The 15,149-nt window shown below is 40.3% G+C and overlaps 1 protein-coding gene across 1 annotated transcript in view; it reads left to right on the top strand.

Annotated features, from left to right (window-relative positions):
• CD96 (CD96 molecule) overlaps window positions 1-15,149 on the top strand; it is an 89,721-nt gene that overhangs the window by 41,610 nt on the left and 32,962 nt on the right. Inside the window, exons 6-8 of the mRNA XM_059686172.1 lie at window positions 3,320-3,410; window positions 6,011-6,199; window positions 10,115-10,207. Coding sequence (XP_059542155.1) covers window positions 3,320-3,410; window positions 6,011-6,199; window positions 10,115-10,207 — 373 coding nt within the window. The remainder of the gene's footprint in view (window positions 1-3,319; window positions 3,411-6,010; window positions 6,200-10,114; window positions 10,208-15,149) is intronic.

Here is a 15,149-nt window from a genome sequence, read left to right as displayed (position 1 = left end):
CACTTATTATACAATTCTTTGTGCTATTCCTCACTTATTCCAGGTGGACTTAGAATAATGTGTTGGGGAAATCAATGATTTGGCTTGTCTCACGGAGGCAACAGGCACACAAAGAGTGAGCGAATGATTTAATTTAGAGTAGAGGAACAGGTCCCTGTGTGTGCTTGTATGTGTGCGCATGTAGACTTTTGTGCATATTTACTTCTTATTTTTTTAAATGTAACATGTTTTTTTTTCATACTCATTTGGACCAAGTAGAAGTTTCCAAATAAAGAGTTCTCTTCGCCCAGCAAAACCATATCTGCTGATGTTTCCTAAGATATTTGACTTCAACTTGAACTACTTTAGTCTACAGTTTTAGAGAGATTGGGAGGAGTTTCAGGACAAGAATTATATTCCTAAACAAAATCTTGGGACACAGTCTGGAGGTGGTATAGAATAATTGAAGTCTAAATCAGTCCATAAAATATGAATTCAGAGAATCTACAAGAGTAAATCTTTTAAACATTTTTTTAAGTTGACAAGAAAATTTTTTTTCGGTGAGATAGTACCTTTAAAAAGTAATGGAACCACCACTTGTTACTGATATTACCATACCATTGTCTTTTTTTGGGTTAACTGAGCATGGAGGAAATGAATCATAAGAGTGGTTAAAGGTATCCTATATAATAAAGAGCTAATATGCAAATAGTGTCATGCCCTCTCATTGCCACGCCATCACGCCTTAACTGCTCAGACACTCAACACTGGGGAGAGAGGAATGAGGACCAGCCAGGTACAAATGAACTCATGAGAGAGGAATGGGGACCAGCCAGGCTGTGGCCTGGGAGAAGGACAAGCCACCTGCCCCGTGGTCCTGGGTGCCAGTGGCTGCACCTGCACCTGCAGCCTAGGAGAGGGACAGGCCACCTGCCCCGCAGTCCTGGATGCTAGCAGTTGGGGCTGCGGCCCAGGAGAGGGACAAGCCACCCACCCCATGGTCCTGGGTGCCAGCAGCTGTGCCTGCATCTGCAGCCCAGCCCGGGAGAGGTACAAGCCACCCGTCCTGCGGTCCCAGGTGCCTGTGGCTGGCCAGAGGGAGGGAATCCTGAGTCCTGGGTTCAGGGCAAGGCAGAGGCAGTTAGGGGTGATCAGACTGGCAGGGGAGCAGTTAGGGGCAATCAGGCAAGCAGGCAGAGGGGTTAGGGGCGATCAGGCAGGCAGGCAGGTGAGCAGTTAGGAGCTGGCAGTCCTAGATTGCAAGAGGCAGTTGGACATCCCCCAAGGGGTCCCAGATTGGAGAGGGTGCAGGCCGGGCTGAGGGACCACCCCCCCCATGCACAGATTTTGTGCACCGGGCCTCTAGTTGATATAATAACACTCCGTTTCCTATAACTTTTACATCATAGAGATAATCATCAACCTTTGGCATTTTATTGGATTAAATAAACTGAATTATTTTTTCTTTACTTAAAAGGAATATATTTTAGGGGACCTATTTTACTTTTGATTTTTTTAGGACAGAAAGTGAAGCAATTTCACAGATCTGCATTCTTGCCACTGCATGTATCTCCACTTTCAAGTGTTGAATGAGTGGGAAAATGGGAGCTGCAATGTTTGATCCTGCCAATCTTGGATACACAACAGATAAATTCCTCTGAAAGTTTTAGATATTTTCTTGAGATTTTTGTAGTGACATACTGAGGTATGCTACACTGCACCTCAGTAGGATCTCACCAGAGAAATGTAACTTAGTATGTTTAAATTTGGTTTCTCAGCTCTGTAGAAGGTCCAGACTCTTCCGGGCTAACTAGTCTGTGGGGAAATTGGCACACCGAGCATCACATACAGCTAATGGTTCTTTATTAGTTAACTAGTATATTCATCAATTGGGAAATATTTGAGAACTAAAAACAAGGACTGGTAATATGTAAAACTACACACATCTCTTGATGAGAAAGCAAGTAATTATAAATGGAATTATTATTTTTCAGTATCTCAGATAAAATAATGAGGATCCAATAAGCCTTATTGGATATTTTCACCAAGCTATTGAAGAAACCACCATCTCACAAAGAACAAACACAGTGTTGAAAATAAAACATAACTAATCCTACCTCTAAACTTTCTAGTTTTGTGACATAAACAACCTGTTCTTCAATTTCTCTCTTATTTCAATACATGTGTTTTACCAGGAGATATTTTGGCCTGGGATTGAGGTAATATAGTTCCAAATTTGTGTTATCAACTACATCCCACACCCTTTAGCTAGTCTGTGATTCTATGCTTTGGTTTTCCCATCTGTCAAGTGACAATAATAAGGTGTATCTTTCTTACCCTATAGTATTAATATAATAAAATGAAAATGGATTATGGAAAACTCTCTACAAGTCAAAAGTGAGATACTTATAGTAAAGGGTTTCTGTGGCCACTGCTACAAATAATATTTTATATTGTGCTGCGCTCAGCACGGCCAGGGGTAAACCTGAGGGGGATGGAGGGGGAAGGATTAAAGAAGACAGACAAGAGAATAAAGCTGGGGCTAGGTGGGATGCTGCTCTCAGATGGAGAGAAAGTGCCACAGCCTGCAAGCTGAATCTTTATTTTATAGCCAGATCCCACGAGACAAAGTAAGGGTGTGGTCAAGATGTTTACAATGTTCTCGGGGTGGGGGGGGGGGGGTTCGAATCTACTCAATTACATGCACCTGAACTCTGTCAAGCTTTGTTTTGGCAGCAGTTGCTGCACATCCCGCAGCCTACATCACTCAGCCATCTGGGACCACAGGTTCAGACCATGAGGGCAAGCTTACATGGCTATAATTGTGCTGGGAGGGCTTTGCCCTTCAAGCTGGGACTTGCACGTGGCTTTGCCGTGAGAGGACTGTGCCCTCTCATTAGTCCAAGGCTTGAACCTGTCGAAACCCTGTAGCCACTCTCTACATTATATTATTTGGGGAATGGAAATAACCAAAGTGTAGCATTTATTCTAACAGAATATTCTTCTCTGGCCTCTGCCTGTTAGAGCGTCTTCCTTCTATCTTTTCATTTCCATTTACTACTATTTTATTCTGCCTGTGCAGAGCTGTGATTTTCCTTTTACAAAACCAATAATCCAGATTTGCAACACCAGTATTGTCCTGGATTCTAGCCATTAATTTATAACATCTTTATAAAGAGAAAGTCTATTTGTAATTCAAATTTTTCACACAACCTGTTTTAAGAGTGGAGAAAATGTTTTCTGCCAATTTGCCTTTTGTGAGGGTTGGTGGAGATGTAAGGGGTATTCCGTACTTCTGAACTTGCAAATAATTCTTCCTGTGTCTTGTATTTACACCCAGAGAACATTTACCTGCTCACTGAGGAATGTATTTCCTACAGCAAATCTCACATGGTTTATAGACAGAAGTTTTCCTCAAGGTGAAAGAGAAGGTAAGGAAATCATTCAATGGAAATGGGTTTGGCAAAGAAAGAAAACAAAGAACAATAGAAATTGAGGTTGCTTAAGTTTATCTTGGCATTTAAGGACAATTCTCATTCCAAAAAAAAAACAGCCACTTTAAATTCCACTTTCTGATACTCATCTGGCTCCTCCAAGAGGATGGGGGTATCATTTCCCAGGATGAGAGAAATACACTTGACTTCATCAACTTATATATAAACACTAACGTTTTATTTCACTGTTAGTAAAAGCAGAAATTTTAGATGAGGGCAAAAAGTTTAATTCAACATACATTTAGTAATAATTTCATATAATTTAATTAACTTAGTACCACTGCTTTAAGTCAATAAATGAGTGATTTCTACATTTTCTTATAAGGACCTGGGTGGAGTGGGGGACAGGGGAGGGAGGGCACTGGAGGAAGTGCACATAGAGAACTTGGCTCCATGACAAGGAACATGCTCACCTGGAGAATTAAAAGTTCCTGGGGCAGGAACACATTGAAATAAGCTCAGGTGAGACTACACAAAGCTATGTTTTTCACAGGTAATAAACATGACCACCTTTGCTGGAACAATCCCAGCCATCCCCTGCCTGGCACAATAGCCTTTCTCCTGAGTCATTTCTCCTCAAAGTGCAACATATTTTCAACAGTAACTGAACCACACAGTTACTGCATTATTTTTTTTAAATAATGAACTTAAAAGTTGGTGTTCATGAATCATTGTGTTAATGCACTTGATTCATTTTGAAACTACTATTGGTTTTGTTACTAGTTCCCTTTAAAACCAGTTCACCCACCATAATGACAGGATGCAATCCTGATAATATCTGTTAAATGTCATTATAGATATGTTCTCCTGTTAAATAAGCCCGGTTTGATGTGTCCATTATGTTACTTCAAACTAAAGGGGTTGGTTTGCCTACTCATCAAAGCCCAATATGACGTGAAGGGTAGTTTTCAGCAAAGAAAGTACAGTAAAGGTTTATTTAGGGAATTGGCACTAAGCCCAGAGGCATAGGTAAGCCAGTACTCTGAAACCTGGTTCTCCAATGACCTCTGGGTGATAGATTAATTATATAGGGGGGGAAATTATTAGTCAAGGTGGCTAAGGGAGTTGGGGTTCTGGGCTCTACTGATTCCTCGGAGCCAAAGCAAAGGGAGGAGATGATCATTGCATCTGGTCCCGATGTTGCATGGCGTCATCCTGTCTGATTTCATGAGGATGTGGTTGGTAGTGGTAGGGTTGTTCTGCTCTCATGGGCCTGGGGCTAAGACATAACTGAGGTCAAGATGTTATCTTGAGTTTAGCAGAAACTCTGCTCTCATGGTTGACAGACCTGAGGCTTTGTTCTTAAGACAGAAGTCTGATGCTGACCAGAACCTAACGTCCTAAGGGCTTAATGATTGAAGAGTGGACGTGCAGTATGTGCACAGATAGAAGGATCTGGTTGAAAGGAGGCAAGTGAGCCATAGCAATATTAGGTTGGACAAGGCTAGCTTGAATTAAGGAGAAAATGATATTAGAGAAATGAAGTTCCTGTGCAGTTATAATTACACTCCCAACTATAAGGCCGGATGGTGTGGTCAGAGTTCTACCAGCATATAACTACATTTAGTTATGAGTTTGGCCGGTAATAGCTTCAGAACTAGCACGTAGAGCCTTTAATGTAAAGACGCTGTGAGAGTTCAGAAAGTTATGGCCTATGATGACAGACAGTTTTACATTAAATCCCTGCCACCATGTGTGCTGTTTGGAAGTTGGACTAACAGTGGCAGTTAAACAGGGCTTTATTTCTAAAGAAGACTCACAGGACCCAACATGACAATGGTTATAAATCTGCAGCTTATTGCAGGAAAAGGAAACAATAAGCAACACCATTAAAGTACAGATATGCATGACATGCACATTTGCAACAAGGGGTCCAGTGCCGTCGGGCATGGGCTCCTTTGTCCTGCCTCTGTAAAGGGGACCTGTGGAAGGGGAACCACTGATATGGCACAGAGCACCTCAGAGGTTCAGCCGAGGTCATTTTGTAGTTTACTGATCACTTAGGCATATTCCTGCTGTGTATCCAGATTCCACAGCAGAGCCCTCAAAGTCCCCTGGGCCCTGGTTACAATCCAAACAATCCTCTTAATCAGTGGTTCTCAACCTTCTGGCCCTTTAAATACAGTTCCTCCTGTTGTGACCCAACCATAAAATTATTTTCGTTGTTACTTCATAACTGTAATGTTGCTGCTGTTGTGAATCGTAATGTAAATATCTGATATGCAGGATGGTCTTAGGTGACCCCTGTGATAGGGTCGTTCAACCGCCAAATGGGTCGCGACCCACAGGTTGAGAACCGCTGCTCTTAATTCATTTCACATCTCGATCATGGACCAATGCCATGCAGCAGCCTCAACAAACAGTTCCAGTTAATTCTGGGTCTGCTGGAACATACCCTCACTGTCCAGATACTGCCATGGGACACCTTTTGACTCTCCTTTACCGTAAACCAAACTGTCCCCCGCCAGGCCTCGGCATCACGGTATGGCTCATGCCAGCAATGTGAGTGACTAATCTTGCTCTTATTCGTCTTGTAGAAATATACATTACAAATGAAGAGAGAAAAGACAAAAGTGGATTTTTGAACATAAAGTCTGTTTTCACAAGGGTGTATGGCAATGAACCAGCCCAATCAAACAACCTGACCATCTGGTGTGTGGCTCAGACTCCAGTGCCTGGAAATAAAGTGTGGAATATCTCATCTGAAAAGATCACTTTTTCCTTGGGTGAGTAGCCTGCTAATAAGGTCAACAAGGGGTGGCCAAGACTGCCATAAGTTCAGAGTGTTTCTAATTGGAACAAATAGAATGCTCATTATTTCCATGATATTTTAATCTAGCTACACAACTCAAAATTACTAAATTTCAAAGTAGCAAACATTTTTTGACAAATGGGACCCTACTGAAAAAGTATTCTTTAAATAAAAAGCTGACTCAAGAATGTTTTCAAGAATTTCAGGTGAATACAGAACATTTTCTTTGCAAATTCTATTAATTCTATTAATAATAACTCTTAACTAACTGACATTAACACTACTATATTAATGATCAAGAGAGATGATCATTTAGTATTTTTAAAAAATCCAAAAATTCCTTCTGGATTGCTAAAAACATTCAAATACATATAGCACAATGGCTAAACCATGTATAAGATATAAATACTTTAAGGATAGGGACTGTATCTTGCTTTAGTACCCCTGGTTTGAAGCACAGAGTCAGGCACAAAGAAGATTTTTATGACAAAATTGATATGTAGGATCATTCTACATATTTCAATATTTGACTAACTTGATAAAATAATGAAGGTATTACTACATAAAAGAGATGAACATATGTTTTGACAAACACTGTGACAACAGATTACCTATAAAAATAGAAATTTGTAATGAAAACCATCAAATATGCATATATAATAGTAAAGTAATGCCTATAAAACTTAAATAGATTTACAAGTCATTAATAAACTCTGAAGGACTATTAACATCTTTACCACCTTCCTATTTTCAGAAGTATTGTAGTCTATAACATACTCATGAAAACCAGAATAATTGATGAGGAAAAGAGTTTCCCTCTGATTCTCTCTGCATCTTGGGTCCTTCCCAGTCCTGTCACAAATGCAGGTGGTTGGTTCCTGAGATCCTTAACCAGCAAAGGAATATGGATATCTCAGTGCAAGTTCATTCCCCACTATTCAGAAACAAGTGCCTATTTGATACTGAGACAGTAGCACCATCCCATCCCTCCTATAAGTAACTCTCTCTCTCTCTCTCTCTCTCTCTCTCTCTCTCTCTCTCTCTCTCTCTCTCTCTCTCTCTCTTTCTCTCATATATATATGCCTAATTCTTTCAAAAATAAATACACCTTCTTTGCTGAAGGCTGGGTATAGTTAGGGTGCAGTCTTGGAACATTAAAGGTAACTGGTTCTCACATAGTTTTACCAATAGCTTTGGCAGAACCCAAGGACATGAACTAGAGACCAAACAACCTCAAATTCCAAAGAGAACTGTATTTCTGTCATAAACATATGTTTAAAAAAACAATATTTTGTGATGTTAAAACTGTGCTTGTGTTTTTGTTCAAAGACTCTTTTTTAAAGCAGTTTCAGCTTCACAGCAAAAAAAGAGAGGTACAGAGATTTACTGTATACAACCCCACCCCCACCCCCACCCCCGCACACATATGCATTTTCTCCCTCATTATCAATATCACATACCAGAATATGCATTTGGTACAATTGGGAAACCTACATTGACACATCATAATTATCCAAAGTCCATAGCTTATTTTAGGGTTCATTCTTGGTGCTATGCATTTGGACAAATGTATAATAATATGTACCTATCATTACAGTATCATATACAATCATTTCACTGCCCTAAAAATCCTCTGTGCTTCACCTATTCATCCCTCTTCTCCCACATCCAACCAACCCTGGCAAATACTGAGCTTTTTTTACTATCTCTATAGACTTGCTTTTTTGGAATGTTATATTAAAATCATACAGTATGTAGCCTTTTCAGATTGCCTTCTTTCATTTAGTAATATGCAGAGTTTCGACTTTGCAGGCCAATCTGAAACCAGAAGGATATTTTTGGCCTCAAGTTTCATGTTGAAAGCTCTACATGGCTTTTGTCAGACGGGGAGGAGTTCCTGGGAGACTGGGGTAGGTGGGGAAGGGAGCACCTCAAACACTTTCATCTTGCAGCCTACCAACATTGTTACTCTTATGAAAGGCAACAAAAACTGCTCTCCTCTTACTCTCTTTTCCACTCTGTAATATTCCCAGAATTTCTCTGCTTTAGCACTCAGAGACAACAGATTTTTCTTATATGGATGCTACATAAACAAATGGGCATGGCTGTGTTCCAATAAACTGTGTTTGCAAACATAGGCGATGAGTGGGATTTGACATGTGAGCCACAGTGTGGCAACCACTGTGCTAAGGAATCCACAGAGAAAAACACCTCCGCATCATACTTCCAAGTGTGTGCTCCGACTGATGAAGGTTATTCCTTTGGAAGATAAGGCTCATGATGCACCCGTAGTCAGCTCTGTACTTAAAGCTGGACTTCTTCCTTCCAATGTTAAGAGGGAATTTGTAGGCACTGAGTCATCATCCACTTGCCTGAAATACAAAAATACAAAGTGAGGAACAAAATAATTACTTCTCTGGAAGGGCATGCCCAACAAGTAATAAGGCCTTTGCAGGGTAAACTCTGAACACATCATAAAGCTCCTTAGGCCTCTTTAAGTTTGAGGAAGTGCACCCCAGGAGGTTTGGGGTGAGAAAGTGTTAGAAACAGCATGCACAAAGATCAAGCGCTCAGAGAGAGCATATCCTGTTTAGGAAACGGGGCTGAGCTACCACCTGCTGGATGGAGAATGTGATCTGAGAGAGACATAAAAGATGACAGGCAGCATCAGGAAATGAAGTCAGTCGGGGATGTGATAAGGGCCAAATCATGATCAAATGTGCACATCATGCTAAGTGGTCCATCTTGTTTGGGATGGCATGTGGAGAAGAAGATGGTCATTCTACTAACCTATTCATATACTCTCCACATAACTACCCTCTCCCACCTCCGCAGAGATTAACAGCAAGGAATCATGTGTGTGATAGCAAATCAGAGCCAGCTGTTAGTGCCACCTACAGCCAATAGCAGTAACAACATTACCACCGAGAAAAATAAAACATAGATGCATCTAGATGACAATAAGAAATTCCTCCCAATATGCTGTGGTTTCAAGTGACATAATTTTAAAAATATATACTTTTCTCTTAAATTAAATTACAGAATAGAACCAAAGGTATAATTTGTAATCAAATATCCAAATAATTGACATCAGATGTGGCACTATACCCAATAGCATTTTATCTAGAAAATCACAAAGTCGCCTAGCCTCAAATTCACTTACCCATATATAACCCACATATTCTTAAAGTCAGTAGATCCTTTTGGCATTTGTAAATTGTTTTGTATTGTTAATAGGAATATTTTACAGTAAAATAATGGAGGCTTTAAGGAATTGACATGGATATATAATAAGTCAAATGACATATTCCAGCCTGTCTTTCATTAAACCCCCTCGCACACACAGAGAGGAAAGTGCAGCCAAATAAAAATTTTATGACAAAAATAGGCATTTTAGAAAAAGCATAATCATACCATCAATCTTAAGTTCATTGGTGTTATATCCAGTCTGATAGTTGTATCAGTGTTTCTACGCTTGCTGATAAAACAATTTTTATGGGTTTATGGATTTGTGAACTGTGTGGTTACTTTTTAAATACTTCAGATATTAGCTGCTGTGATTGCTTTACTAGGTCTTGGTTAAGCTTTCCTTGACCTTCCAAACTTGGTCGGTGCCCCTCCTTTGCCTCCCCCTGGCCCCCTTCACTTTGACTCTCACAGCATCAACACAGTGCCTGGCTCCCCACCTATCCTCTAGCTGTATGCTTTTTAAAGACAGCCCCAGGCCTCTGTTATTTGCCATTTTGTACCACTGCCTTGCCTGCTAAAAGGCCTCAATAATGATTTGTTACATGAATAAACAAAGTTGGGGTGGGGGAGACTAAGTCAATACTTTATCTTTCTATTATAGTACTTTTATTCATGATAAATTTCTGCTTTGTCCTTTCAGGCTCAGTAAACCCTCCGACAGATCCTGCACTAGGTATTACAGAATCTACCCTTGGCACCCAGCCTTCTCCAGCCAACAACATATCTCCCACAGGTAAGAATATTTTCACACTGTTTTAATTTCCATGTCCTATTAATCCTTTAAGAAAGCATACTGATAAATAAAAAAATTTCAAAACATTTGTGTCATTCATGAGCTTTTCTAATCTATGATATTTCAGATAAACATATAAGTACTATTCTCGAGGTTTCCAAGAGTTAGCACAACTTCCAAAGTCCTTCACTTAAAGTCCTAGGAAAACCAGGGTGAATAAATATTCAGTGAGAAATTAAATTTTGTATTATATTATTAAGTAGGTTAATAAATTGACAGCCCTCCTCCATCTAAGTGGGATGTTTAAGAAATTGGTTGTAAACAGAGATTCTGTGGACCAGAGGTAGGTAGATACAATTTTAAATTTAAATTAGTCCTGGTTCAAATTAATTTTGACCAAGTTGATTAGTTAGGACTATGAATTCAGCCTCACAGGGACATTATTAATAATGGAGATCAGGCTGGGTCACTGTTTCTACAGCAAAGAAATAACACTGACTTTCCGAAGTTGGCAAACAAATTATAAATTTCTATGTTCATGTCCTGTGTATTTAACAAAGAACTGTGATGACTATCTCTAATACAAAAATATATATATTCTATGAAGAGTAGAAGTAAAGTTTTCGTTCTTATTTAATTCAAGCTATTAATTTTAGCTCAAAATGAGAACTGAAAATGGAATGAAACAAAAGTGGTCAGTAGTGATGAACAATTCCTGCCTGCAGCCTTTGGCAGATAGCTTGCAGCCACTGTCACAGGTTGATACCTCTCAGAAAATAAAGAGCGAGGCAGAGTGAGTACTACCTGCAAATCAGAAAGTTTACATTCATGTGATTTTTTTCTAGTTCTTAATGTTTTGTCATTTTCCTTTTAAAGTTTCTTTTTCTTTCACTTATAATTCATCATTCAGAAATAAGCCATTATAGATTTTGATATGCTTCATTTAACAAATAATAGCATATTCGAAATAATACTTTAAATCTGTACGGTACTCTGTGGGTGTCTATTGCTTCATAACAAATCACCCCCAAATTTAGCAACTTATATAACACTAGAGGCCCAGTGAATGAAATTTGTGCATGGGGGTCGGGGGGAGCGGGTTCCCTCAGCCTGGCCTGCAGCCTCTCGTAATCTGGGACCGCTGGCTCCTAACTGCTTGCCTGCCTGCCTGCCTGATTGCCCCTAACCACTCTGCCTGTCTACCTGATCACCTGCTTGCCTGACCACCCCTAACTGCCTCTACCTGCCTGCCTGATCACCCCTAAGCACTCGCCTGCCTGCCTCATCACCTCTAACCACTCTGCATGCCTGCTTCATCACCCCTACCCACTCTGCCTGCCTGCCTGACAGCCCCTAACTGCTCACCTGCCTGCCTTATTGCCCCTAATCACCTCTGCCTAGGCCCCCACCACAGTGGCTTTTTCTGGAAGAAGAGGAGAATTAGGCTCCACTTGTTGAAGGGATTGTATCAAAGTATTTGTGAACAAATTAAAACCACCACGTTCAGTCACTTAGAAAATGTTTGCACATAAAATACAATGTGGTGTGATCTTCTTTATTCTGATAGCCAGACAGAACAAGTGTTATCATTCCCATTTTCCAGATGGGGACACTAAGATGCTGAGAGCATAAATGGTCACATGACTAGTAAGTGGCCAAGTTAGTATTCATACTAATGTCTTCTGATGCTAAATCTAGTTCTCACCACATTAGATATCATGTTTTCTCCAACTGGTCTAAACACTTCATGAAAACAAGGAGCATATTTGTTTTACATCCTAGCACATGTCTAGCACAGAGTAGGCCAGTAAAAAAATACTAGTTGAATAGATGAATGAATAAAAGAATTAATGAAAATAATGTACCTTCATTATGTAGCTATCATTAATAGATTCCATATTATTTTAAAACATGATCATTTGTTCCTGCCTTCTAAAAAGTTGCAGTGTACTTGGATAGAGATGACATGCATACATGGAAATGATAACTCAAAATCATAAAGTGAGAGGTGTTGCATCTTATAGGATTAAAATGCACAAGGTGAGGTACAGACCAGTAAGACTTAGGCTTTGAGCAAAGAAAGGTCCCTATGAGTTTATGGACTCAGATGTTACCTAAGAGAGATGAAATAAGGCAGGCAGGAGAGTGGTTAGGGATGATCAGGCAGGCAGGTGATCAGGGTAGACCTGATTCTTGAAATGTGTGTTGTATTGATTTGACTCGGTTGAGAGCTTGATAACATTCTAAACAAAGAGAACAAACTGAGCAGTGGTTCATTGGCAAAAATGTTTGTGAGAATTTGAGAAAATGTTTGCAGCTAAGCTTGGGTCCGAGAGTGGGATTGTGTAGCAGAGAAGCATCGATGAATATTGGAAAATGCAGAATAAAGAGAGCCTTAAACCTCAGCCTAAGGATCCCAAATAATCTCCCTTAGGAAGTAGGTCAGGGACCCCACTGAACAATAATTCCTTTATTACATATTGATTGAGCATTTGGTGTGTACCAGATGCTCTTCTAGGTGCTGGAAATACAACAATGAACAAAAGAGAAAGAAAAGGGTGCTCTCATGACAGTTACATTCTTCCAATTAAGAGCAGAAATGAATGTCTTCTAGCTGAGTTTCCTATGAGGTTGGTTGACGCATGCTGTCATGTGTTTCCATCCGACCAAGCACTATTCTTATTTCTGTGAAGAGAGTCAAGGAAAGGGAAAGGACGGTATTACCCTTAAGTCTACTGTTTACTGCAGCTCTAGTATTTGAGAAGGAAGGAGAGCACACATAAACATATTTGTTAGAAAACAGAAAAATGCTACCTGTTTTCTGTCACACTATAATGGTATAGTTTGGAAATTTCTGAAGATTTAAAGATCTCCTTAACATAAGATCCTGCCATGTTGGACTGTTTTGTTTATCATTATTTATTTATTTATTTATTTATTTATTTATTTATTTAATTTTTCCTTTTAAGTTTCAAGTGCGCATTTTTATGATACAAAATCTGTAGGTGCCCTGACCAGGAATTGAACCAGTGACCTTTTGGTGCATGGGATGATGCTCAACCAATTGAGCCACACCAGCCAGGGCAGGACTGTTTTAGATCCTTGGTTCTCACCAGTGTAGTTTTGTCCTCCAACCCCCCAGGGACATTTGGTAGTGTGGGGACATTTTTGATGACCACAGTGAGAAGGGGGGAGGGTGTTACTAGCATCTACTATGGAGAGGCCACAGGTGCTGTTAAATAGTGTACATTTTGTAGGACAGGATGTCTACAACCTCTACAACAAAGATTATCTGGTCCAAACATCAACAGTGCTGAAGCTGAGTAACCCTGTTTTAAATTAGGCTCTGATTTAAGAGTAGTTTTGTTTGTTTGTTTGTTTGTTTGTTTTGCTTTATAAAATTCAACCTCTGTCAAGACAGTAACAATAGATTATGTTTGGAACAATTCTGAGTCTGATTTTTATGTCCAAAAAAACCCCACATGTTAAATCAATGGCTGAGTATATCTAAATAAAATTTATTTTCTTAGAATAATCTCTGAATTACAACTGGAACCCCAAATTTTGTCTTAGTAAGCTGTAAGGTAATGAGGACTAGCTGCCCCAAAAGCTGGTAGGATTCACCCTCCTGTGTTCCTTAAGAACAGAAGTGAGCGAGATGGAACATGTCCTGGGAACCAACGTCAAAGGCTATGGTTTCATTTCAGATTCTAAGATGTAATGAACTACATAGTTCAATCATAATTATGAAGTTACATATTTTGCTGCAAACATCCAATTTGTATTTTCCCCTCAATGAAAGGATATTTTTTAAACAAATGTTGACAAAAATGAAAAGAATATTCTTTAACTAGAGGAGACTGTGTAACTCATAACAAACTTCAAGAGCTACCCAGGGAAACATAGTTCAATTCAGCCTGAACTAATTGGTGTTTGCTGAGTCCCGGCTGCATTTTCTGTCCTCAGAAAAGGAAAAGACGCGAGGCTGACAAGCTAAAGGGCCAGATGAAACATGCCTGAGTGCAGCAATCAGAGACAGCTGACAAATCCAGGGTGGGACAATACTGGCATAAATCAGGGGTTTCTCCTGCCCCAGGATCGCCCGCTCTGTGCCTTCTACAGATTATTTATTCAACAACAATTAAACATTGAGTGACTGCAGCGTGCCAGGCATTTCTGAGGTGCTGGGATATGGTGATAGACAAGACAGGCACGGCCAAGTTACACTGAGCTTATGCTCTAGCAGGACCTACTGCCTAGCCTTCCATTTCACTGCCCACCAGGCCCCTGACCCTCCTCATTTTATGCCTGTGAAGAATCCTTTAACCTGATGGTATGGATTTTAATATGAAGCCCTCTGTAAAAATTTAGCTGGTCCCCACAGTGTGAATATTTCCTCTCTTGGACACCTTGAATAACCATCAGCCAGGTCTCTAGGTGAATACACCTGATCCTTGGCAAGCGGGGGATCGGATACTGAGGGTACAGACTGAAAGAAGCAGCTGCCCAGGGGGTGCAACAAAACTACTAATTTATGAGCAAGTATGTCAGAAAGGGCGGGGGGGGGGGTTAAATTGGAAACTGTGCCTTTGGATAAGGTGAGTCAAATACAAATCACAGGGGAAGCAGACCAGATCAGTTGTATGCCTACATATTGGTTCTAAAGCTAAGAGGGGTTTTCAGGGAGAGCCTGTAAGGCAATGAGAAGACTCTGGTGATGTGCTGTGACAGCAACTTCTGACACCTTCCCTGGTCATGTCATGCCTGCCTTGGGGTGTCCAGATGCCTCCACTGATGGCTGAGAGCTTTTGCCACTGTCAAAAGTAGCCAGGCACTGAGAAGTAAGGAAAATAAGTGAGTGCTGAGGGTGAGGGGATTGGAATTGGAGAAGTCTGCACAAGGAAGTCTGGAAGGAGATATGGCCCCAAATGGAAGAGAGATG

Source organism: Myotis daubentonii, chromosome 3 (genome assembly GCF_963259705.1).
Source record: "Myotis daubentonii chromosome 3, mMyoDau2.1, whole genome shotgun sequence".
Taxonomy (NCBI): Eukaryota; Metazoa; Chordata; class Mammalia; order Chiroptera; family Vespertilionidae; genus Myotis; species Myotis daubentonii.
The sequence above is the reverse complement of the archived record's forward strand: the minus strand, read 5'-3'. Positions and strand labels throughout refer to the sequence as shown.